The sequence below is a fragment of the Thamnophis elegans genome, chromosome 11 (genome assembly GCF_009769535.1).
Source record: "Thamnophis elegans isolate rThaEle1 chromosome 11, rThaEle1.pri, whole genome shotgun sequence".
NCBI classification, from domain to species: domain Eukaryota; kingdom Metazoa; phylum Chordata; class Lepidosauria; order Squamata; family Colubridae; genus Thamnophis; species Thamnophis elegans.
The window spans coordinates 16,318,875-16,342,296 of NC_045551.1; the positions used below are offsets into that span (position 1 = coordinate 16,318,875).

A 23,422-nucleotide genomic window follows, 5' to 3' on the forward strand; every position below is an offset into this window, starting at 1 on the left:
GGTTAAAATTATAATGACTTAGCCTAAAATTATAAGGAAAGAGATTCAGGCTACACTTCAGTTGGAATATGCTTGTCAGCTGTCAAAAAGGGTTCACTGACAAAAGGGCGAATGACAAAACCGCACCCGACAAAACCGCGGTGACAAAACCGCGTGTTCTAAAGTGCTTCAACAAATGAGCGCTGAATCGTGCCGACAACAGCATGGTGACAGAAGCGCACTGTAAAACTAAACCTAACCCTAAACCTAAACCTAATCCTAATCCTAATCCTAAACTTAACGCTAACCCTAACCCTAAACGTAACGCTAACCCTAAACCTAACCCTTACCTTAACTTAAATCGGCTTTCTGTCGATGCGCTGTTGTAAAGCGCCCTTCTGTCGACGCGCTGTTGTCGCTGCGCTGTTGTTGGCGCGTTGATGACGTCACGGTTTTAGCGACGCGGTTTTGTCGGTGCGCTTTTGTCGTGCATGCTTTTGTCGGGTCACGGTCAAAAAGGTATTAGGACAATTCACCAGATCCACATGACCATGACCACTTTTCCAAATCAGCTAAACCATTGCAATGCCTTCATCCATGGCTGGCCATACTGCTGCCACTACTGCTGTGCCACTTCTTCATCATTGCCTAGTCATGGGCAATGCATCACAACACAAATGGTGTGTAAAACTAAGAGCTCTGATTTTTTCCCTTGTCTTTGTGCATGTATGTGTATTAGAGCCTTTGTTGTCCTTGAGGTGAAAGAACAGTGAAGATACTGCAGGGAAATAGATGAAACTTTTATGCAGCTGTCAAATATCTTGTATCACCAGAGACATGTTTTAAAATTATATTAGGGAAATGTTAAAATAAGGTATAAAAAAATACTTTCTCCCTGGTTTGCCTGGGCATGTTCCTTTTTCTTTCTCTGTGCCTTGAGGGAATGTTGCCTTTCTCTGTGCCTTGAGGGAATGTTCCAAACTCATTTAAAAGGGAAGTTTTTATTTTGGATTTTATATATTGAAGGTAGAATTTCTCTATCTGTAAACCATGAGATATGCCTGTCCACAGATGCCTACTTATTTCTGTCCTTAAGTCTGTTTGTGCATGTTTCCCAATGATATATTTAAGCCTTGGACTTTCCAGATTCTGCCTGCATGTTATCCACCTCACCCTGAACCACTTCTCTGTCTCTCTACCTCCCAACAGTGTTACAACAGCCCTGCCTGTGCTCCTCGAGTCAGTAGCCGAACTGGCGGTTGAGTTCCCCAGGCTTATAGTGCTGGGGGATTTCAACCTGCCGTCGCTCGGTGAACGCTCTGATGGAGCACAGGAGTTCATGGCTTCCATGACAGCCATGGACTTGACCCAGGTAATTCAGGGTCCGACTCATACAGCGGGTCACACGCTTGACCTCGTGTTTCTCTCGGAGCAGTGGAGACGTGATCTAGATTTGAAGGGCATTAAGATCTTGCCCTTGTCATGGTCAGATCACTTCCTACTGAGGCTTGATTTTCGGAAACCAATCCCCCACTGTAGGGAGGGGGAACCGATTAGGTGGTTCCGCCCCAGGCGCCTGATGGACCCTATGGGATTTCAGACCGCACTTGGTGAGATACCTGACTCTCTGGCCCACAGTCCGGCGGAGTCCTTGGTTGCTGCTTGGAATATAGTGGTGGCGGAGGTTCTAAACCGGATTGCGCTTTTACGGCCTCTCCGCGGCAGTGGATTCAGGAGGGCTCCTTGGTTTACCGAGGAACTCCGGGAGATGAAGCGCCAAAAGAGACGCCTAGAGCGACACTGGAGGGCTAGTAACTCCGAATCCGACCGAACACAATTAAGAGCCTTTATTAGGACTTATCTAGTGGCGATACGGGTGGCAAAATGTGCTCATTTTTCCGCTCTTATTGCATCCGCAGAATCTCGCCCAGCCGCCCTGCTTAGGATAGCCCGCTCCCTCTTGAAAGGGAGGGATGCGGACGAGCCCTTACAGGGTGGAGCTGAGGAATTTGTTCAGTTTCTGTCGGATAAAATCACTCAGATTCGGATGGACCTGAACTCCACTTGGACGGTACCAGCCGAGATGCCGGGGGAAGGTCTTGATCGGATTTTGTGTACGAGTTTCAACTTGTCGCTCCTGAGGAAGTGGACAAGGCCATGGGAGCGGTGAGTGTCTCCACCTGTTTACTGGACCTGTGTTCCTCCTGGCTGGTCTCGACCAGCGGGGAGGTGACACGTGGCTGGCTCCAGAGGCTTGTTAACACCTCTCTTCAGGAGGGATCCTTCCTGCACCCTCTAAAGGATGCAGTGGTGAGACCCCTCCTTAAGAAACCTTCCCTGGATCCAACGATCTTAAACAACTATCGCCCAGTCTCCAACCTCCTGTTCGTAGGGAAGGTTGTTGAGAAGGTGGTGGCCTTTCAACTCCGGCGGACCTTGGATGAAGCAGATTATCTGGATCCCTTTCAGTCGGGTTTCAGGCCTAGTTAAGGCACAGAAACTGCTTTGGTTGCGCTGATCGATGATCTCTGGCGGGCCAGGGATAGAGGACATTCCTCTATCCTAGTGCTTCTTGACCTCTCAGCGGCCTTCGATACCATCGACCATGGTATCCTTCTGCGACGGTTACGGGAGGTGGGAGTGGGAGGCACCGTCTTAAGGTGGTTCTCCTCCTACTTCTCGGACAGGTCGCAGTCGGTGTTGGTTGGAGGACAGAGATCGACCCCTAGGCCCCTCAAATATGGGGTGCCGCAGGGTTCAGTCCTGTCCCCCCTCCTATTTAATATCTACATGAAGCCGCTGGGTGAGATCATACACCGGCACAGGATCAAATATCATCAATATGCGGACGATACTCAATTGTATCTGTCCGCCCCGTGCCAACTCAGCGAAGCAGTGGAAGTGATGTCCCAGTGCCTGGAGGCTGTCAGGGTCTGGATGGGAGCGAACAAGCTTGCACTCAATCCAGACAAGACTGAGTGGCTATTGATGCTGCCTCCCAAGGATAGTCCAGACATTCCACCTCTTAGCCTGGGGGGGGTGAAATCATACACCCCTCAGAGAGGGCCTGCAATTTGGGTGTCCTCCTGGACCCACAGCTGATGTTAGAACACCATCTCTCGGCTGTGACCAGGGGGGCTTTTGCCCATGTTCGCCTGGTGCACCAGTTGTGGCCCTACCTGGACCGGGAGGCACTTCAAATGGTCACTCATGCCCTCGTCACCTCAAGACTGGAGTACTGTAACGTGCTCTCCATGGGGCTGCCCCTGAAGAGTGTTCAAAGACTGCAGTTAGTCCAGAATGCAGCCGCGCGAGCGATATTGGGTGTACCTAGATACACCCATGTTACACCCATCCTCCGTGAGCTGCACTGGCTCCCCATTGGTCTCCGGACGCACTTCAAGGTGCTAGTCGTTACTTTTAAAGCCCTACATGGTTTAGGACCTGGCTACCTGAGAGACTGCCTCCTGCCACTTACCTCCCAATGACCAACAAGATCGCACAGGTTGGGCCTCCTCCGGGTGCCATCGACCGGACAATGCCGGCTGGCGGCCCCCCGTGGGAGGGCCTTCTCTGTAGCTGCGCCGGCCCTGTGGAATGATCTACCCGTAGAGATCCGTACCCTTACCACACTCCCGGCCTTCCGTAAAGCCACCAAGACCTGGCTGTTCCGGCAGGCCTGGGGATGTTGATCAATATCCAACCCCACTTAGACAGAATGGATGGTGTGTAATTTTAATAATTGTATCTTTTATCTTAAATTTTTAAATGCTTCTTTTATCTTGCCTGTAAGCCGCCCAGAGTCCCAAGGGGGTGGGCAGCATACACATTTTTTTTTAGTATATTTTATTTTCATTTTCATTTTCATACACTCACATGTATACACCATACAGTATTAAACAATAATTGCATCAATTCCTCTTGTCAACAATGCCCCAGAAAATAAAAGCCCAATATACCTCTTCCATTCTCCATACACCTCTTTCTTCCACCACCCTCCAACTTTTTATCTTCCCTCCATCATCCCCCTCTACCCTACTCCCCCTCCCCCTCTACCACTCCTCTCTTCAGATCCGCTCCCCCCTTCCTTTTCACCTTCCCCCCCACCCTCTATCCCATCCCTCTCTACCCATCTTTCTTCTTTCCTACTCCTACTCCCCTTGGTGTATTTCCACTATATGTTAATGTACTTGGCTTATCCTATTTTTTAAAAAAATTAAAGAAAAACAGTATACATGTGAAGTCACATTGCATTGAGATCTAACACATCGTGTCTAGCCTAATAAAGTCAGTACTTATACCTAGCAAAAATAACTGAGGAGTAAACTTTATCCTTCTTTTAAAGATATTTTGCATAATCCACCATATTTTTATCCAAAATGCCTTAACCTTTTGGCAAGTCCACCATATATGGAAATAGGTAGCATCGAGAGAACCACATCTCCAACATTTGGGTTGTAAATTCGGATACATAGAAGCCAGCTTTTTAGGATCTAAATGCCATCTATAGAACATCTTGTAAAAATTTTCTCTCAGGTTTTGAGCTTGTGTAAATTTCATGTTTCTTACCCAAATTTTTCCCCATGTATCCAACATTATTGGTTCTTCAATATTTTGAGCCCACTTTACCATACAATCTTTAACTAACTCTGTTTCAGAATCTATCTGTATTAATATATTATATATCCTCTTTATATGCATTAAACTTTGATCTCTTATTTGTTTAAATATGTTGTCCTCAATTTGGACAAAACCAATTTTTTGATCTATTTTCCACCTGGCCTGTAATTGCCCATACTGGAACCATGTTTGAACTGCCTTCTCCTCTTTTAATACCTCTAAGGATTTTAATTGTAGTGCCCCTCCTTCCAAAATAAGAAGCTGTCTATAAGTAATTCTATCCTGTTTTTGTGCTATATTTATATTTTCAATTGCATGTCTAGGAATTGTCCACATAGGTATCTTATCATTTAATTTATGTTGATATTTTTTCCAAACCCGCAGTAAAGCATTTCTTAAAATATGACTTTTAAAGTTTTTGTCCAGTTTTTTGTTAAATAACAAGTAAGCATGCCAACCATATACCAGATCATATCCCTCAAGGTTCAGTATCCTATCATTAGTTAAATTGATCCAATCACTAATTACGGACAACACCACTGCATCATAATATAGTTTTAAATTGGGTAGTTTCAAGCCTCCCCTCTCACGTATATCTTGCATTATTTTCAGCTTTACTCTCGGCTTCTTTCCTGCCCATACAAATTTATTGATACCCTTCTGCCATTCTAAAAGATTCACATCTTTTTTAAGTATAGGTAACATTTGGAAAAGAAATAAAAATTTTGGTAAGATATTCATTTTCACTGCCGCGATTCTTCCCAGCAAAGATAAGTGTAACTTCTCCCATTTTTTCATCTCTATCTGTATACTATGCCAGAGTGGTTCATAATTATACTTGTATAATTTCCCATCTGAGATTGAAATATTAACTCCAAGATATTTAACCTTTTTGACTACCTCACATCCTAACAATCCTCCTAATTCCCCCTTTTGTTTAGTATTCATATTTATGGCTAATATTTTCATTTTCCCTAAGTTTATTTTAAAACCAGACACTTGACCATATTGATTAATCGTATTCATTAAAACCATACTGGATTCTTGCGGTTGTTCCAATATTATGACCAAATCATCCGCAAAAGCCCGCACTCTGTATTCTTGCTGCCTAACCTTAATTCCTTTTAGGCCCTCCAAGCCCCGTATTTTATTCAATAATACTTCCAAAGTTATAATAAACAATAGTGGGGACAAAGGACAGCCCTGTCTTGTACCCTTTCCAATTTAAAAGGATTCTGTTAAATTTCCATTGACTATAATTTGAGCTGTTTGCTGTTGATATATTGCTTTGATTGCTTGTAATTGCCAATTAACTCGATCAAAGGCTTTCTCAGCATCCAGAAATATGAACGCAGCAGGGATTTGATTGTTCTTTCCCAAGTATTCTAATGCATTAATAATTAATCTAACATTACTTTTCATCTGTCTCCCTTGTATAAAACCTGTTTGATCAGCGTGTATCAATTGTTGGATAACCAGCATTAACCTATTTGCTAGTATTTTAGTAAAAATTTTGTAGTCTACATTAAGTAATGAAATAGGTCTGTAGTTTTTTGGTTGAGTAGTATCTTGATCTTCTTTGGGTATCAAAGATATAAAGGCTGTCTTCCATGAAGGAGGTACCTTACCTTCCATTTGAATCTTATTAAATAATTCTCTAAGAGGTTCTACCATTTCCAACTGTAAGTTTTTATAGTAAGCTGCTATCAAGCCATCTGTGCCTGGTGCCTTCCCTGACTTTAACTGTTTAATTTCCTGTAAAATTTCCCCCGGGGTTATTGGTTGATTCAATTTTTGCCTGTGTTCTTCTTTAACTAAGGGTATTTTTTCTTTATCTAAATATTTGTCTGTATCTAAACCATTAATTTTATCCCCCTTATACAACTCTGTAAAAAATTCCCGAAATGCCTTTTGAATCTCATCCTGTTGAAATATCTCCTTCCCTTTGTAGGTCAATTTAGATATATTTCGAATTTTCTTTTTTTTTCCTAATCTGATAAGCTAACCACCTGCCAGGTTTATTTGCATTACAGAAAGTATTGTGTTTTGTGTATAACAAACTGGTAGCTACCTGGTCAGAGATCAACATATCAAATTGGGATTTTAATATGGTGATTGCTTCCTTGACCTTTGTATCGCCTGGATTCATTGTTAACTCCAGCTCTTTCCTCTTAATTTCCTCCTCCAACTCTGTTCGTTTTACCCCTTGTTTATGTCTATGTGATTTATTTATATTTATCAATACTCCTCTCATATATGTTTTGCTTGCATCCCATACAAATTCCATAGGTGTATCCTTATTCATGTTAAAAACAAAGTATTCAGTTAGCAATTTTTTACAATCATTGATATACTTTTCATATCTAAATAAGTTTTCATTCAATCTCCAAGACCTTCTTGCCTGTACCACCCCTCCCAATTCCATCCAAACTGGGTTATGATCCGAAAGGACCCTAGCCGCAATCTTTGTCTTCTTCACCCTAGAAAGCAAATCATTAGTGGTTAATATGAAATCAATCCTAGAAAAGGATTGATGCCTATCAGAAAAAAAGGTAAAATCATATTCCTCTGCATTTCTTTCTCGCCAGATATCTCTCAGTTCAAAGTCATCCATCATGTCAAAAAAGGATTTAGGTAGTTTTGCTCGTATCTTAGTGTTTGGGCGAGAAATCTTCTTATCTCTCTTGGTATCTATAACACCATTCCAGTCACCCACTAATATACAAGACCTATAATCCCACTGTACTAATTTAGCGTTAAGATTTCTATAGAAACCGTCTTGCTGTTGATTAGGAGCATAAATTCCCAAAAACAATGTCTTTTTCCCTTCTAGGATTAGATCTAATGCAATGTACCTTCCATAGGGATCTGCTTCAATTAATTCAGCTTTCATATCTTTTCTTAAGTATACAACTATACCATTTTTCTTTTCCATAGCAGAAGCTACAAAATGTTGACCGAATCTTGGGTTACTCAGATATTTTTGATCGATTGATTTAATATGAGTTTCTTGTAAACAAATTATATCATTCTTGAACTGTTTAAGATACTGAAATATTTTCTTTTTCTTCTGTGGAGAATTCAATCCGTTGACATTCCATGTTAAAATCTTAGTTGTCATCTTTGGTTAGCTGAAGCTTTTTTAGAGCCTCCTGCATGGCCTGTTTAACCTTTGGCCTAGCTCCTCCCACTGCTTCTGAGGTTGTTGCTGTGGCTCCTTGATCGATAGCCGGTAGTTGTTGCGGTTGTTGCATTTTAACTTGTTGCTCTATTCATCTAGTAATCATACGGCTAGGTCTCTGTTCCATAACACCTTGCGCTTCTAGAAGAGAGAGATGATCCATCTTATCTGGTAGTTGTGTGATTTGCTGTCTGTCTTGTCTTTCTTGTGATCTTTCTCTGGGGCCAGAAGGTGCAGGATGTCCAACCTTCAAAATATTATGGTAGAAATCTCGGGCTTTCCATACGGAGTTGAGATGATATCTTTGCCTGTCCAGTGTAAGTATGATGCCAAATGGCGCGTCCCATCTGTACTGTATCTGACGATTTCTAAGTTCTTCAACTAAAAAGGCATAATCTCTCCTGGCTCTTAGCATTTGAGGTGGTATCTCTTTCAAAACAGTCAGATCTTGACCCCCAATCTGGAGCTTAGTTTTATAATACTCTTGTAATATCGTGTTTCTGAGCTCTCTTGTAGTGAAATATATAGTAATGTCTCGAGGAAGCTGCTTCTGCTTTGCCACCCAAGAGTTAACACGATAAACTTTATCGATTTGCCAGTCAAGCCCCTGTCTTCCCACCAGATTATCAAAAGCTTCTGAAAGAATCTGTTTCAGGTTTTCCTGTTTTTCTTCACGCAACCCCCTTACTCTTAATGCGAGTTCCATTTTATGTACTGTATCATAATAATTTCTTTTTCAGCATTTTCGACTTTTTGTTGCACCACCTCTGTTTTCGATGTCAAATTAGTATTAGCTTGATTAAGATCCTCTAAACTATCTTCAACTCCTGAAACATGTTCTGTCAGTACAGTTACAAGCCCCAGCATATCATCTTTAATTTTAGCAACCCTGGCATCAATTTTATCATACAAGTCCTCCTTAAGTTCTTTTATCGCCTCTTTTATCTCCCCTTTTATCTCCTCTTTAAAATCTTTCAGTTTGTTTTCCACTTTAATTGTCAGCATGTTATGAGCTTCACTCAGTTCTCTCAGGAAGAGTTCTGTTGTTAGTAACTCTCCAGTAGGGGGCATAGAGGGCAGTGGCTGCGACTTTGTACCAAGTATTGGCGATGTGCTTCTGGGGGGCTGAAGGAGGGGGTTTCAAATTAGGATTTGGTTTTGAGGCCATTCCAAGTTTTATCTTCAAGCAATTAGGAAAACTCTACTGGCCCGCTATACAGTTGTGGAAGGAGGTACTAAATCACCCCTTTATTTTGAGGTGTTTTTTTTTAAGACTTCGTAGGACTTTGCAGAAGGTTTCAAAAAATAAGCATTGTAACGAAATAGTTCAGTATATTCATCACCGTTTTGAATGTCTCTATATTAGCAAAGAGTCTTTTAAAAGTGAAACTAATTAGTAAAGATCTGTTGGCCGGCTGTGAGGCAAAATAATAAATCACTCCCTTCCTTTGAAGTTTTGAAACTCCGTAAAACTAGATAAACATTGTTACTCAGCAATTCAACTGGCTCGTCGCCATTTTAAGTGCCTCTTTAAATAGATAAAATAACGGAAGAGGGTCTTGTAAAAAAGAAGCTAGTATTTAAATAAACAATTAATGCTCTCGCATATGAGTTCTGCTCGTTTTGAAATCAAGTAATTCAATTTTTGTTCTGAGTGGGAGGGACGCTTACTTTGTGCTGCAAAGCAGCTTGAGATTTCCAGCATGGAACAGTTCTGCCTTCAGCTGGCCCCCCTTCTCTTCACAGACACAGAAGCTGCAACAATCAGAAAGGCATTTGCTCGACAAAACTTCTCTCCTTCCCTTCTTGCCCGAAGAGTAAGGTGTCTGTCAGATGTCTGATAGATGATCATCTAAACAGATAACGCGACTGGTAACTCGGGAGCAGCTATGTTTAGCTGCTTCCATCAGTAAGTCCCGCCCAGGAAGTCCATACAAATTTTATTAAATTGAAATTGAAATTGAAATTCATCTCTTATCTGATTGCTCTACAGATTTCTATTGAGCTAATCTGAATCTCTTAAGTCATTTTTTTTTCTTATTTTAGTATACCTCCATGCCTTCTGTTAAAATGTGTTGGGAACAGGGCCTGAGTCATTTCTTTCTATGTGTATTGTTGCTTGCTTATTTTCACTTATTGATTATAGGTCAGGATTCAAAGGCTTAGGGAAGTGGGGCAAAGGGCTGCAAATGTGCCCACCCTCCTTTCTCGGCCTTTCTGTATACTGAATTCTGGAATGTGAGGCCTTGATCTCACTGTTGCCCAGTTGAGTCATATTCTGTTATTCAGGGTGTTTTAGGCAATTTCTTAAATCTTTTGTAGAATGTATTAAGGTCCAGGTGCCTCTCCTGATATTTTTCTTTTTGTATCTGTCCTGAAAATTCTAAAGATTAATGGATTTCCATTTTTCACCCTTTCCCTCAAGAAAAAGGACAAGAGTTCTCTTTTGCGAAATCTTGTGAATATCTTGCTCAAAATGTTTTCCTGATTATAATTTGTTGCAAGGAAAGAGGCAGAAATTGATTGATTTAGATTGTTGAAGAAACTGCAAATGCACAACCCAACAGAGGCTTGTTTCTGATCTCTAGTTTGAACACACTTTACCACACCAACCCCCTTGACATATCCAAAGCTTTTAGCCCAAGCAATTGTCTCCTTTACCTGCTCATTTTCAAGTTTAATACTTAATAAATAACAATATAATTTCTTTATCAGTTTTATATCTGTTCCAGTTAATATCTGGTCTAATTCCATTAACTCTTGTTGTTTATTCTTGTTGTTTTATTTTTATTTATTTTTTATAAATGTATCAAATCAATGCGTGAACAGTGGGGCACCTGGGTGTCATACATTCTAATACATATAAAACTAATAAAGTTAATCATAATTGTTACATTCAGTCAACTTATGTATTTTTAATAATAATATGTGTTTATATTAGGTTGCAATCTATCATTGTTCAATTGTTCCACATTTTTTCTTATTATTACTTATTATTATTACTTTTATTATATGAAAATGTATACACTAATATTCCCCCTTTTCTTATTTCTATCACATTCTAGCTTTTAATCATGTCACCCTTTCTTAAAAGACTTCTCCTTTCTTTCCTATCTAACTTCTAATCATTTCACCTAGCTTAAAGAAAAGAAGTGATAAGCAAAGAGAGAAAAGGAGAAGCAAATCATAACAGCAACAAAAAAGAGAATTCATCCATCCATCATCTCTTGCCCGCTCCAATACTTTTAATTGCTATGCTTTAAGAGAAAGAGAGGGAAAAGGAAGACAACGATTTTAAAAACCATCTATCCATCATCTCTTTCCCGCTTCAATACTTTAATTGCTGTCCTTTTTTTTAACTTGCCTTCCAAATTCCTCTCTTAAGTCTTTATCTCTATCTGTGTCTGTTTCTTGGATATTCAATCCAGATATTCCTCCCACTTCTACCCTCTTCTACTGCCTAATTTCTAGAATTTCTACCCAGAACCTTGTCTCCCTTTCAAACATTTCTTCCAACTCTCTTAACGTATTTCCCCCTTGTTTAATTCATCAATCACTATTATTTTTCATTGTTGTCTCCTCTTCTTCCTTCATTTCTTCTGTTGACTCCTCCCTTTCCTGGGCATCTTGGTCTTTGCTCATCAACCCTCGTATGGTATTTTCCATTTTTTCCATAATCTCCTTAAATCTTTTCTCCATGATATCTTTTGAAAAAATAGCTGCATCTCCATCAAAGTCCCATTCGTTTCTTCCTTATAAAGTATCTTGTTTTATTTTTAAAAATTCAACTTTTGTCCAACAGTCCAATAACTATTTATTCAGTTCTTAAGTTACCCTTCAAGGAGTACACTAATCCCAGTTGTTTATGTCCCATAAGTAAACACTCAGCTCCATTTAAATAGTCCCAGAAGTTATCAAAAGCCTCTTTGCATCCCCTTTACAGATTCAATCTTCTAGTATAATATTCAAATGTCTCTTTAATTAAATAGCTCCCTCATTTTCATATTTGGCTCTCTTCATGATATAATTATTCCCAGATTTGTAATTTTTCCTTTTGTCAGCAGGTGGTGCTATTCACTTAAATTTCAGTTTACTAGTCGATCATTATTTTGGTTATAAAACAGTTGTAGAAGCAGAATAAGTTTTGTAAGTAAATTATTTCAACATTTTAAAATGCCTTCCCAGTACCACGTCTTCCCAATTTAGGAATTCAATATTCTGTATGTTTCAGGATCTATTATTTTACTTTTCCTGTGCATTTCCAGTCAGACATTTTCTCAGAGTGCCTCAGAATTCCTAAACACTGCTTACACATATAGTTCTGAGCAAATAGTTCTAAATTGTTTCTTGGGGTTAGATTAAAAGCAAAAGGAAAATCCTCTCCCCCAGTTCCAGCACAATTCACCTGCTTTGCTCCAGCACATCTTAGATGTTCTTCAGTTGTCCCAGCTTTGTGGCAGGCATTTTTAGGCCGTCTACCACAGTCCAGTGAAGTAGGCTGGGCTGAGAGAGGGGATGACTGGCCCAAAATCAGCCAGTCAGTTGTTAACTCACTGAGCCATTTCTGAACTTTCCTGCAATGTGAAAAAGAGAGCTATCTGCAGCCAATGTTTTGTTTAGAAGTGCGTCCACCTGTCTTGAAAAAGCAGAAAATGCATAGGACTGTGCATTGGTATGCTGGACAGGGATGCACTTGTGTGAAATTATTTAAACAAAATATGGTATTTTTCTGGGGAAGAAAGGCAGCTGTATAATCCCAGGAAAAGCTGCATAATCCTAGGGGAGAATGCAGCTGCGTTGAAGAATTGCAAACAGGTGCAACATTCCTTTCTCTGTGCTCTCCAAAATATTTTCTTTGCACTTGAATCCAAAATGCAGTGGGGCAAGTAAGAATACACAATCAAGTAATGTTATTTGAAATAGGTGCTTTGTATACTTATCTGTGGCAAGTCTTCCCAGCCACTGTTTTGCAAAAGTATTCACAACAATAAATATCCCATCAGAATCCAAATATAGGGTTCCAACTTTAGGTGACATTTATGGCTGCTTGTTTTGTTTCTAGTAAAGAAATTAGTGAGAAGTCATCATTTTTATAATTATTCCTGAAGTGGAAGAAACAATTATATAAAAGGCTTCAAATTTAATTGAATATATCATTACAATTAAGCCAAAGATGCAATTCCAGTAAATTAGAATTTGCTCACAGTAATTCAGATTAACCCATGACAGCAAGTGATAGGAAAGCTCTTTTTACACCTAAGACTCAGAAGAAATAGTATTGAGTTTAATAGACTATAAGTATAAAGGTGAAAAAATGATATATGCAGTGTTATCTTCATTATAGATGTCAAAAGGACAGGATAAACAGGCACCAGGAAGAAGGTTATAAACTGAGGCCCCTTCCCCACCAGAATGGCAGCATCTCAGATAGTGTAACGGCTCCTCTCCTAATTTAAGAAAGTAAAGACTCTTGAAACGGATTATTTCAAAAGGAACCTTTAATCAAGCAGGATGGAAACCATTAGAGGCAAAGCAGCATCTGAAACCCTTTAGGCAATACAAGTGGGATTAAACTGATAATGACCCCTCCCCTTTGTCCGAATGCAGATTCCGACCAATATACAAGTATGAAGATGTTTCCTTAACTCTTCTGCCCTGAGAGTCGAATAAGTTCCCATGGCATCTCTAGTTAGACATTAAAGTAAGATATCCCACATGGGCATCATAAACATCCCTTCAAAGGTGCTGGGACCTTCAGTTTTTCGGTGACAGGAAACCAGTTGTAAAGGTGTAAAACTCAGTTGTTACAGGTACAGCTAGTGATTTAACTCTGAGCCCCCCCTCCTCCCAATTGAATGGCAGTATCACTTTTAGGGATCTGACAGATAGGGATCTATGGGACCTGACACCCATTCTCTGGGAGTTCCACGATAAAGTCTATGGCTATTTCCTCCCAGGGTCGTGATGTAACAATCCTGGGTTTTTTCCAGGTCTTTTTTTCATCATTGCACATGTCGCACAGCTTTTTACATAGCTTTCAATGTCCTTTTTCATTGCTGGCTACCAAAATTGTCTTTGCACTAGATGCCATGTCTTTATGAAGTGGCTGGTTTGCTTGGAGTTGTGGCTTCTTTGTAGAGCTTGCACCCAGAGAGTGCTGGGGACGTTCAATTTTAGACCTTTCCATGCCAATCAGTCTCAATAGGTCAGAAGTTGTTGGTTGTCCCTAAACCAGGGGTCGATTTGTAGCTCACTCTGAACTTTTGAGTTAGCTCTTCCCCCAGCTTGCTCATCTCTGAATCTGTTGCCTCTTAGTGACTTGTGCTGCCTTCTGTGGGATGGCAATGATGGCTTAGACTACTTCTTCATGATTACTCTTGTACTGTGGCATTTGGGTCTAGGTAATTCGCTAGGAAGTTTTTCCCTCCTGGGATGTATTTCATCGTGAAGTCGAACTGGTTAAAATACTGCACCCGTCGAACTTGTTTGGAAGAGAGTTTCTGAGGGATCCTAAGGGCCTCCAGATTTTTGTGTTGAGTCCATTCTTCAAACGGCACTTGAATCCCTTCTAGGAAGTGCCACCAAGTTAATAGTGCCCAACAGACCATGAAGAATTCCTTCTCCCACACTGCCCACCTTTGTTCAGGGTCAATGAGTTTTCTGGAGGTGTAGGTGCACAGTTGGAGGTTCCCCTCTTTGTTCTTCTGGAGAAGGACTGCTCCTACAGCTACTGTCAAATTTCCTAAAACTGCCCTAATAGATTCATAAGCATCGAGTTAAGTTTTCAATACCAAACCAGTCATTTATTAGGAACACCATTAGGCAAGATCGGTTTGCAGTCAAGCCTCTGCTTTGTTTGATTTATCTATTTGTATTTGGTCTTATATGTTAAAAGTTTGTCTCCCCCCCCCTTTTAAAGTTGTAAGCTGCCCTGAGTCCCCCCAGGGAAAAAGGCGGCATATAAATAAACTTTAAATCTTAAATCTTAAATCTTAAATCTCTGAACTTTACCCCTGTTCCTTCCCTCCCCTCAGTCTGTGTCATAAATCACATTACCCTATAAGATGCACCCCTCCCAAACAAGCTGCAGTAATCTGAGATCCGACTCCAGCTGATAGTATATGTGGAATGCACTCCCCCCCCCATTCTCTGCTGATGACAACACTGAGAGTTAACATTCAGCTTCCCTCACTTTCCAAATGTAACCTGTGTGAAGCAAAAACAATTTGAGTACAAATATAGGATTCAAGGCTACATCCTCCCCCAGACTTGTTTGGATTTTTCTCATGGAATCTTTCTATAAGGCGATCAGCCTGGATATTTCTACTCTTCACCCAAGATGCCTCCGACAGGGGGTAGCCTTCCACTTGATTAAGTACTGGAATTATCTCCTATGCCACCTCAAATCAAGGATTCATTGCACCTCATAATGGGTTTGGCCCCCTATGACCACAGGGCCTAGGGGCTCACGCAGTGATCTCAGAATGGATCCAACCACAGGTTTTAGGAGGTTTACTATGGAATACTGGGTGTATCTTCCATAACAGTTGGGGCAGTTTCAATTGCACTGTGACTGGGTTGATGATCTTTGCTATGAGGAATGGTCCCACAAACTTTGGTCCCAGTTTCTTGCTAGGGAGTCTTAACCTCAATATTTTGTGGAGAGGTAAACCTTCTCTCCCACCAAGAATGGTCATTGCGGAGCTCGGTGTTTATCTGCATGTTTCTTATAGGTTTGTGCTGCTTTAGCCAGCGCTTTTTTGACATTCTCCCAGGTTGCTTTTAGCATTGACATCCAATCAGTCAATCTGACTGAGAAGGGGGATCCCTTGGATACTCAGGCATTGGGATGAAGTCCATGCTGCTCACTACTTTGAACGGTGCTACTGTGAACAGCATTATTGTACGCAACCTCAGCAAAAGATAACGTAGCACTTCAGGTACTGCTCTACCATAGCATTCAGTCTCTCTGCTCCCCCATTGGTGCTCAGGTGAAAAGCATACAAAGTATGACTCAATGGACCACAGGAACTCCCTCCAGAACTTAGCCGTGAATTGGACCCCTCTGTCTGAGATAACACTTCGAGATACTTCATGCAAGTGGTAGATGTGCTTCAGGAACAGTTTGGCCAGCTTGTGAGCTGAAGGTAGTCCGCTGCAGGGTATGTAGTGTGCCTGTTTGGAGAACAGGTGTATTACAGTCCAAATCACCATATTTCCCCCACTTTTTGGCAACTCTACTATAAAGTCCATTGCGATCTCCCACAGCCTCGTTGACTCTGCTACTGGTTGCAACAGTCAGGGGTTTTTTTCCTGGTCATCTCTTCATTGTGGCACAGATGGTGTAATTTTTCACGTAAAAATACCAGGGGTTGTGACACTAAATACATACCCATTTCCCTGGCTCAGCTAATAAAGGAGGAGAACCTTGTGGCTTAGTGGTTAACACATCTGCCTAATATGTAATACAGCCCAGGTTCGAATCCCAGTAAGGGTATGGCTAGCTGATGAGCGCTAAATAGCTTGAAATAGATCTATACTAGTCTCCCTTTATTTATTTATCAGCACAAATACAACATACAGAACTCCCTCCAGAATTCTGCAGTCAGCGGTGATTCTCCTGGGTACTCTGTGTAGGTGGTAAATGTGTTTGACAAACATCTTCACTAGCTTCCTTGAGGATGGTAATCCTGAGCAAGTGATGAAATGAGCTTGCTTGGAAAATAAGTCGATGACTGTCCAGATTACTTTATTTCCGCCACTGTCTGGGAGCTCTACGATGAAATCCATTGCAATCTTTTCCCATGGTCGGCTAGCCACCTGTTGTGGTAATTCGGGAGGCTTGCCTGGCTGTATTTGCATGGTTCCGCAAGTAGCACAACTTTTCACATAGTCTTCCACTTCTGCTTTCATTTTAGGCCACCAAAATTAATGTCTGGCAAGGTGGAGGGTTTTTAGAAATCCAAAGTGACCTCCAATTTTGTGTCATGGCTTTGCTGTAGTACTTCCAGCTTCAAATTTGCAGTGACGTACAGTTGGATACTTTCCAGGCTAAGACATCTCTCATTGTCAGGATGTCTTTGTTGTTGTTGAGCCAAGAGTCAGTTAGCAGCGTCAATTTCATTGCTGCGGTCAGCTTGTCCTGGCTGCAATATGGTCTGGCCTCAGGTGGTGGCTTGAGCTGCCATTTGGTTGGGGTGAATTATGGCATGAATCACCTCCTCCCTCCAACTGTCATACTGCGGTTTCCTAGATAAGGCATCCCCCAGCAAGTTCTTTCCAAGAACTTGCTTTGGAGACAGTTTTTTAGGGCTTCGAGGTTTTTATGGCCAGTCCATACCTCGAATGGCATGTTCCTCCCCTCTAGGAAATGTCTCCAGGTGAGTAGTGCCCAATGGAACGCATAGGCTTCTTTCTCCCAAATGGCCCACCTTCTTTCCATGGTGGTGAGTTTTTTGAAGACATAAGCACACGGCCAGAGTTATTCTTTTGCAACAGCACTGCCACTACAGCCACATCACTGGCATCTACTTGGATTATGAATTGCCGTTCTGGGTCGGGGTGTTGCAGAGTGGGCTCCTGGGCAAAAAGCCAATAGACTGGTTTGGCTTTGGCTTTGTCAGTGATGGCCCTGTTTTTAACAGTTCAGTCCAGAGCAAAGTGACTTCTGCAAATGCCAGGGTGAATTGCCTGTAGAAATGAGCAAATCCCAGGAAACTTTGTAGCTGTTTGCGGGTCCGTGGGGAGGTGCCAGTCTAGCACTGCTTTCACTTTTCCTGATTCTATTTCTATCCCATCGCTGGAAATATGATAACCAAGATAATCCAGGGAGGTCTTGTGGAATTCGCACTTTGATAGTTTAGAATAGAGTTTGGTGGCTATAAGTTTTTCCAGGACCTGCCACACCAGCTTTACATGCTCTTCTAGGGTCTCCGAAAAGACAAGAATGTCATCAAGGAGCACCCCTTTGTACAGCTGTTCATGCAACAACTCATTAATGAATTGCATGAAGACTGCAATTGGAGCCTTGTAAGCCAAATGGTATGACTTTGAATTGGAAACTACCAAGTCCAGTTTGATGAACACTTCAACTTTGGCCAAGTGGTTCAACATGTCCTTCATGTGGGGGAGGGAGTAGGTGTTTTCTATGCAAACGGCATTAATCGTCTGGAAATCAATGCAGAGCCTTCCCCCCTATCTTTCTTCTCTTTGAAGAGAATAGGGGCTGCTACTTTTGACTTGGCTTGTTGGATAAAGCCCCACTCCAAATTGGCATCAATGTATTTCCCTAAATTCTCCATTTCTTTAGGAGTCATAGAGCACATCTTAGGGTTTGGTAGTTTTGCCCCAGGCACGAACTCTATTGTGCAGTCAATGGGTCAGCGAGAGGGGAGATAATTGTAATCTTCCTCACTAAAAATCTCTTCCAAATCCCAGTATTCGTTGGTATTTGCTGTATGCCTGGAAATTTAATGTCTGCTGCAGGCGCTGCAGGCTCTGGACTATCTGTTTTATGGGATTCAATTGTCCCCGGGTGGCCTTCTGGCTTCATGGGGGGGTAGCGGCCCAATGCCTAGGGTCAAGTTTCAAATGCTGTCCTTCCACTTTATTGTAGGTGCCCACTTGTCTAACCATGCAAGCCCCAAGATGATTGATTCATTCATTTTTGGTGCTATGATGAATCTGAGGAGTTCATGGTAGCACCCTATTTGCAACTTCACTAAGTCGATGATTAGCTTGGCCGGAGTCCCTCCAATTAGCATCCGACTTGCTCAAACCAGATGGGATGGGCTAAGGGTCTTATGTGTATGCCCAGCTGCTCAACAATGGACATGCTGGGCATACACACAGTATGTATCAGTATGTTTCAGTCATAGGTTTCATCCCACCAAGTTTCTAGTATTCCATTTAGATACCATATCTACCTTCATGTATTAATAATTCAAGTTTACCCTGTTTGTTCTCCAAACTTTGTGAATTTGTATATAGGCACGAGATTTTTACATCTGACTCTGGGTATGCTTCCTGTGTCTCCTATTTGATGTTTGAGCTAGTCATTTTCTGAAAACATTTTTCCCAGTCTTTGTATTTTTTTATGGTTTATAAAATAAGCCATAAAAGTTTGTGTATTTTATATACAATTTCCTAACAGAATCTAGAATCTTGTCCAGGTGATAAAAGATATTTGACAGCTGCATAAAAGTTTTATCAATTAGTTTCTATGTATGTATTAATTTGTTTCTATTTATGTATTCATGTATTTGTAAATTTCCTTTCATATAAATTGGTTTACATTAGAGCAGAAATCGAGAGGGAAATAGAACAGAAACCGAGGGGTGTAAAAACAGCATAACAGAGCAAAATCAAAATAATGCAATATTTCCAGTTTTCAATTGGTTCTGACAGGTGCAAATGATATTGATTGTTAAACATTTGATGCCATTTCATTATTAGTCAATCACAGTAGGCATTACGTTTTTGGTTTTGTTGCTGTATGGTTACATTGTTGCCAATATCAGAAATACAAAAATATTGTTGTCTCATCATATTAATTTACATGCACTGAATTGATTCAGAAACTTTGTATTTGTTTTGTTAGATTGGGAGGGGGTTACCCAACCCCCAATCTCAGTCTCATTAGAGACTCCTACTCTTGACAACAGTCTGTGGTCTGGCAGATAGCTTCCTAGCCTTTTAAAAATCCTTGAATACCTGGCCTTTTTTTTCACAAACGTAGCTCTGACATTGGATACCTACAAAGTTGCATAAGATGGGTAGCTACATAAATGAAAAGAAGTGAGAGAAGCAATGAAATAGAAACAAGAAAATGTCGACGCTGTTCAGAAAATTAATTTGCTTTGGAAATTGAATCAAATTATCTAAATTAAAATTTGGTGCAACACTCTAGCACATATAAAAGGTTAAATGTACTAAAGTAATGACAATAAGAACAAGCTTCAGTAATGATAATGATGAACTGGTACATAGCTTTTATGTTTTGGATTCAGTTACCTACATCAAAGGATTTAACAACTAGTACTTTGTGAACTGCAATGAAAACCTTTGCTATATTCTGATTATAATATTTGTAAAACTTTGTCTACCTTTTCCAATATGTTGCATTTTTTTGGTCTTCTCCATTCAGGTGTTTCTGGGAATGTATCCAGATGAACACTTCACAGAGAAGCCAGTGAAAGAGGCCATGAGGAAATTCCGCAAGAATCTTGATGGAATTACGGGTTACATTGCTGAACGTAATAGGAACAAAAAACTTCCCTATTATTATCTTTCCCCAGATCAAATTCCTAATAGTGTGGCTGTCTAATTGTTTTTGAAAATTAAGAGTTAATGTAGGAAAATTATCTGAAGGATTTTAAAAAATTATAACCATCTGTCCAATATGGTATAGGATCTCCTGCTTGAGCAAATGGTTGGATTAGAAGACCTCCAAAGTCTCTTCCAACCCTATGTTTGTTTTAGAAAGTACTTCTAAAAAACTTGCTACTTTTCTACTATCTTTTAAGTAAAATACTATAATGGCTTAATATTGCTGATTTTTAAAATAATATACTTTGTAAATGCTATAGAGAGCAAATCTTATTTGACACTGACCATCAAATATTTTAAAACTACCCAGCAAGTATAACCAGCATAATCAGTGGGAAAGAAACCAAAAATAGCAATATTTCAAGGGCACAGTTCTCACGCTCTTTTTGTTTCTTTACTGCAGATGTGAAAACCAGTAATGATATGCATTAACACTAACACATGCATAAAATGCTTCTGTCATCATTGTGTCTTTTTAATGAAATTAAAGAGTACTAGCTTTTAATGCAGCATACTTTTGCCACATTTAAGAACTCATTTCAGAATTATCACTATAGAATGGAATGGAATAGAAAAGAATAGAAAATAACAGAATAGAACAGAACTTTATTGTCACTTTACACTTACATATGTACATTTAGATATGTAACAACTATCTTTTCAAATACCCGGAGGTATCTCATTGTACAAGACAGATCTCAGAATTGGTGGTAGAATTCAATTCAGCCAGAAAAGTTAAGTTTTGACCCAGACGTCCAATTTATAAAAGAAACATATACTCATGTTCCTTTAGTTGTATAAAGCAGAAAGAAATAGTTCATTTTTGGACCCACGTTTTCTCTGCAGAGTTAACTCAAGCATATAAGAGGTGCTGTAGAACTGAAATGAGTCAGAAAACTTGGGTTTCGAGGAAAAGTTCAAATGTGTTCAAATGTGTGAAAGAAACATATTCATGTTCCCCTTGCTGTAAAAAAGCTTAAAATCTACATCTTCTCATCTCGGTGGTAGAACTCAATTCAGCCAGAAAAGTTGAGTTTGACAGTTAGCTCAGATTCATAAAACAAACACATATTCATGATCCTCAAGTTCTGGAAAGCTTGAAAAATGCATTTTTAGATCCCACCTTTATATGAAGAGGTAGACTAAAGGCATATCTCGATGGTAGATCTCCAAAGCCTGAAAAGTTGAGTTTTGATGCATAGCTCAGATTTATAAAAGAAACACATATTCATGAAACTCAGTCTCTAGAAAGCTTGGAAAGTGCAGTTTGAGAACCAACCTTTCCATGAATAGGAAGACCAAAGACATATCTCAGTGGTAGAAAACTCCAAAGTCTAAAAAATTGTGTTTTGACGAATAGATTCATAAAAGAAGCACATATTCATGAGAGTCAGTCTCTGGAAAGATTAAAAACTGCATTTTCAGATCTGATCTTTCAATGAATAGGTAGACCAAAGGCATATCTCAGAATTGGTGGTCGAACTCAATTCAGCCAGAAAAGTTGTTTGATAGTTAGCTCAGATTCATAAAAGAAACACATATTCATGAAAGTCGACAGTAGAAAGCTTGAAAACTACACTTTCACATCCAACCTTTCCAGGAAGAGGTAGACTAAACGCATATCTCAGAATTGGTGGTCGAACTCAATTCAGCCAGAAAAGTTTGATAGTTAGCTCAGATTCATAAAAGAACCACATAATCAGGCTCTCGAAAGTTGAACTCAATTCAGCCAGAAAGGTTTTGACAGCTCAGATTCATAAAAGAAACACATATTCATGATCTTCAGGCTCTGGAAAGCTCGAAAAATGCATTTTCAGATCCCACTTTTCCATGAAGAGTTAGACCAAAGGTATATCTCAGTGGTAGATCTCAATTCAGCCAGAAAAGTGGTTTCACAGTTAGATTAATAAAAGAAACACATATTCATGAAACTCAGCCAACACCGGGTTCATATTACCATATGTGGTGGACTTACACAGAAGCTAAAAGATATTGGACTAAGATCCACACATGGTTGGAGAAAATGACACAAAAACGTATAGACTTTAAACCAGAGACTTTTTTTATTGGGAATTATACCAGAAATATATAATAGAGACTTGAAATATTTGATTGTAAATGTTTTAACAGCAGCCAGAATTGTATTTGCAAAAAATTGGAAAAATGAAAAAATACCAGCGCAGGAGGAAACTATTCAAAAAATTATGGAATGTGCAGAAATGAGTAAATTGACATTTGAAATTAGAGAACAAGAAGATGAACAATTTTATAAGGTTTGGGATTTGTTTTATCAATGGTTAGATAAAAAATCAAGGTAATGGAAAAAGTGGGAAAACTTTTTATATTTTAAGAATAATAGAATGATATATGCAATACTATAAGGATTTAGCACTGTTAAACAGATTAGAACAATGTAATGGAATAATGTTGTATGTATGATTTCAATATATAGAATATTTTGTTTAAAACATAGGAATAATAATTACAGTTGAAAAATTGACATTTAATAATAATGTACTTATGTTTATCTAATGAACAATTTGTGATTCGATATATAATTGTAAGTGGTGACCATGTGAAGGACCCCCAAACTCTTATAACCAAATGACATGCTATATGAAATGGAAGAAGGTTGTATGTCTTTTATGTTTTTTGTTCATTTTTGTTTGTTTAAAAATAAAAAAAAAAAAAAATAATTTATATTTTAAATTAACTGAACAACTAATTTGCTGGTAATAACATTTCATTTAAAATAACCAGGTTTCTTTCTTTGCTTATTTGTTTTGTTCAGCACTTCCTTCTATTATGTATTCTTTCTTTAGACCAAATATCACCTTCAATTCAGATATATACATCCAATATAGCATTGAGCACAGAAATCTCCTCTTTGAACTCAAATGAATTGAGAAAAAAGCCACGGATCTAGAATATTGAATATATGTTTTTAAACACTGGCACCTCTGTTGTCTCACAGTATGTATTTCTGGGGACTATTTGTGTGAAAATTTAATGGAGTCAATATGTTTCCTCTAAGAGCAGATCTTAACCTTGCAATTCAACAGCTGAAAAATTATAATTGTCTACTTGGTTTTGCTCTGAAAAGCAAAAGGATGCTTCATGTCTCCTGTTCTCAAGACTCAGTTTCTGCTCTTCCTTATAACTATCAGTTTTCATTTGGCTTTCTATGCAAAGAAATTAACCTTCTGATAGGCTTGCTTTTCAAAGTAGTACTTAAAACCTTGATTAATCATATATGCATATTGGAATCTTTTATCACTGTTTTAAACAGTAGCAGTGTAACACTGAATCAGCATT

General features: G+C 39.6%; 1 protein-coding gene across 1 annotated transcript in view; it reads left to right on the forward strand.

Moving 5' to 3' along the window:
- ALOX5 (arachidonate 5-lipoxygenase) overlaps positions 1 to 21,160 on the forward strand; it is a 125,767-nt gene extending 104,607 nt beyond the window's left edge. Inside the window, exon 14 of the mRNA XM_032227026.1 lies at positions 19,926 to 21,160. Within this exon, the coding sequence (XP_032082917.1) occupies positions 19,926 to 20,105 (180 nt within the window). The 3' untranslated portion in view covers positions 20,106 to 21,160. The remainder of the gene's footprint in view (positions 1 to 19,925) is intronic.
- Positions 21,161 to 23,422: the final 2,262 nt, after the last annotated feature.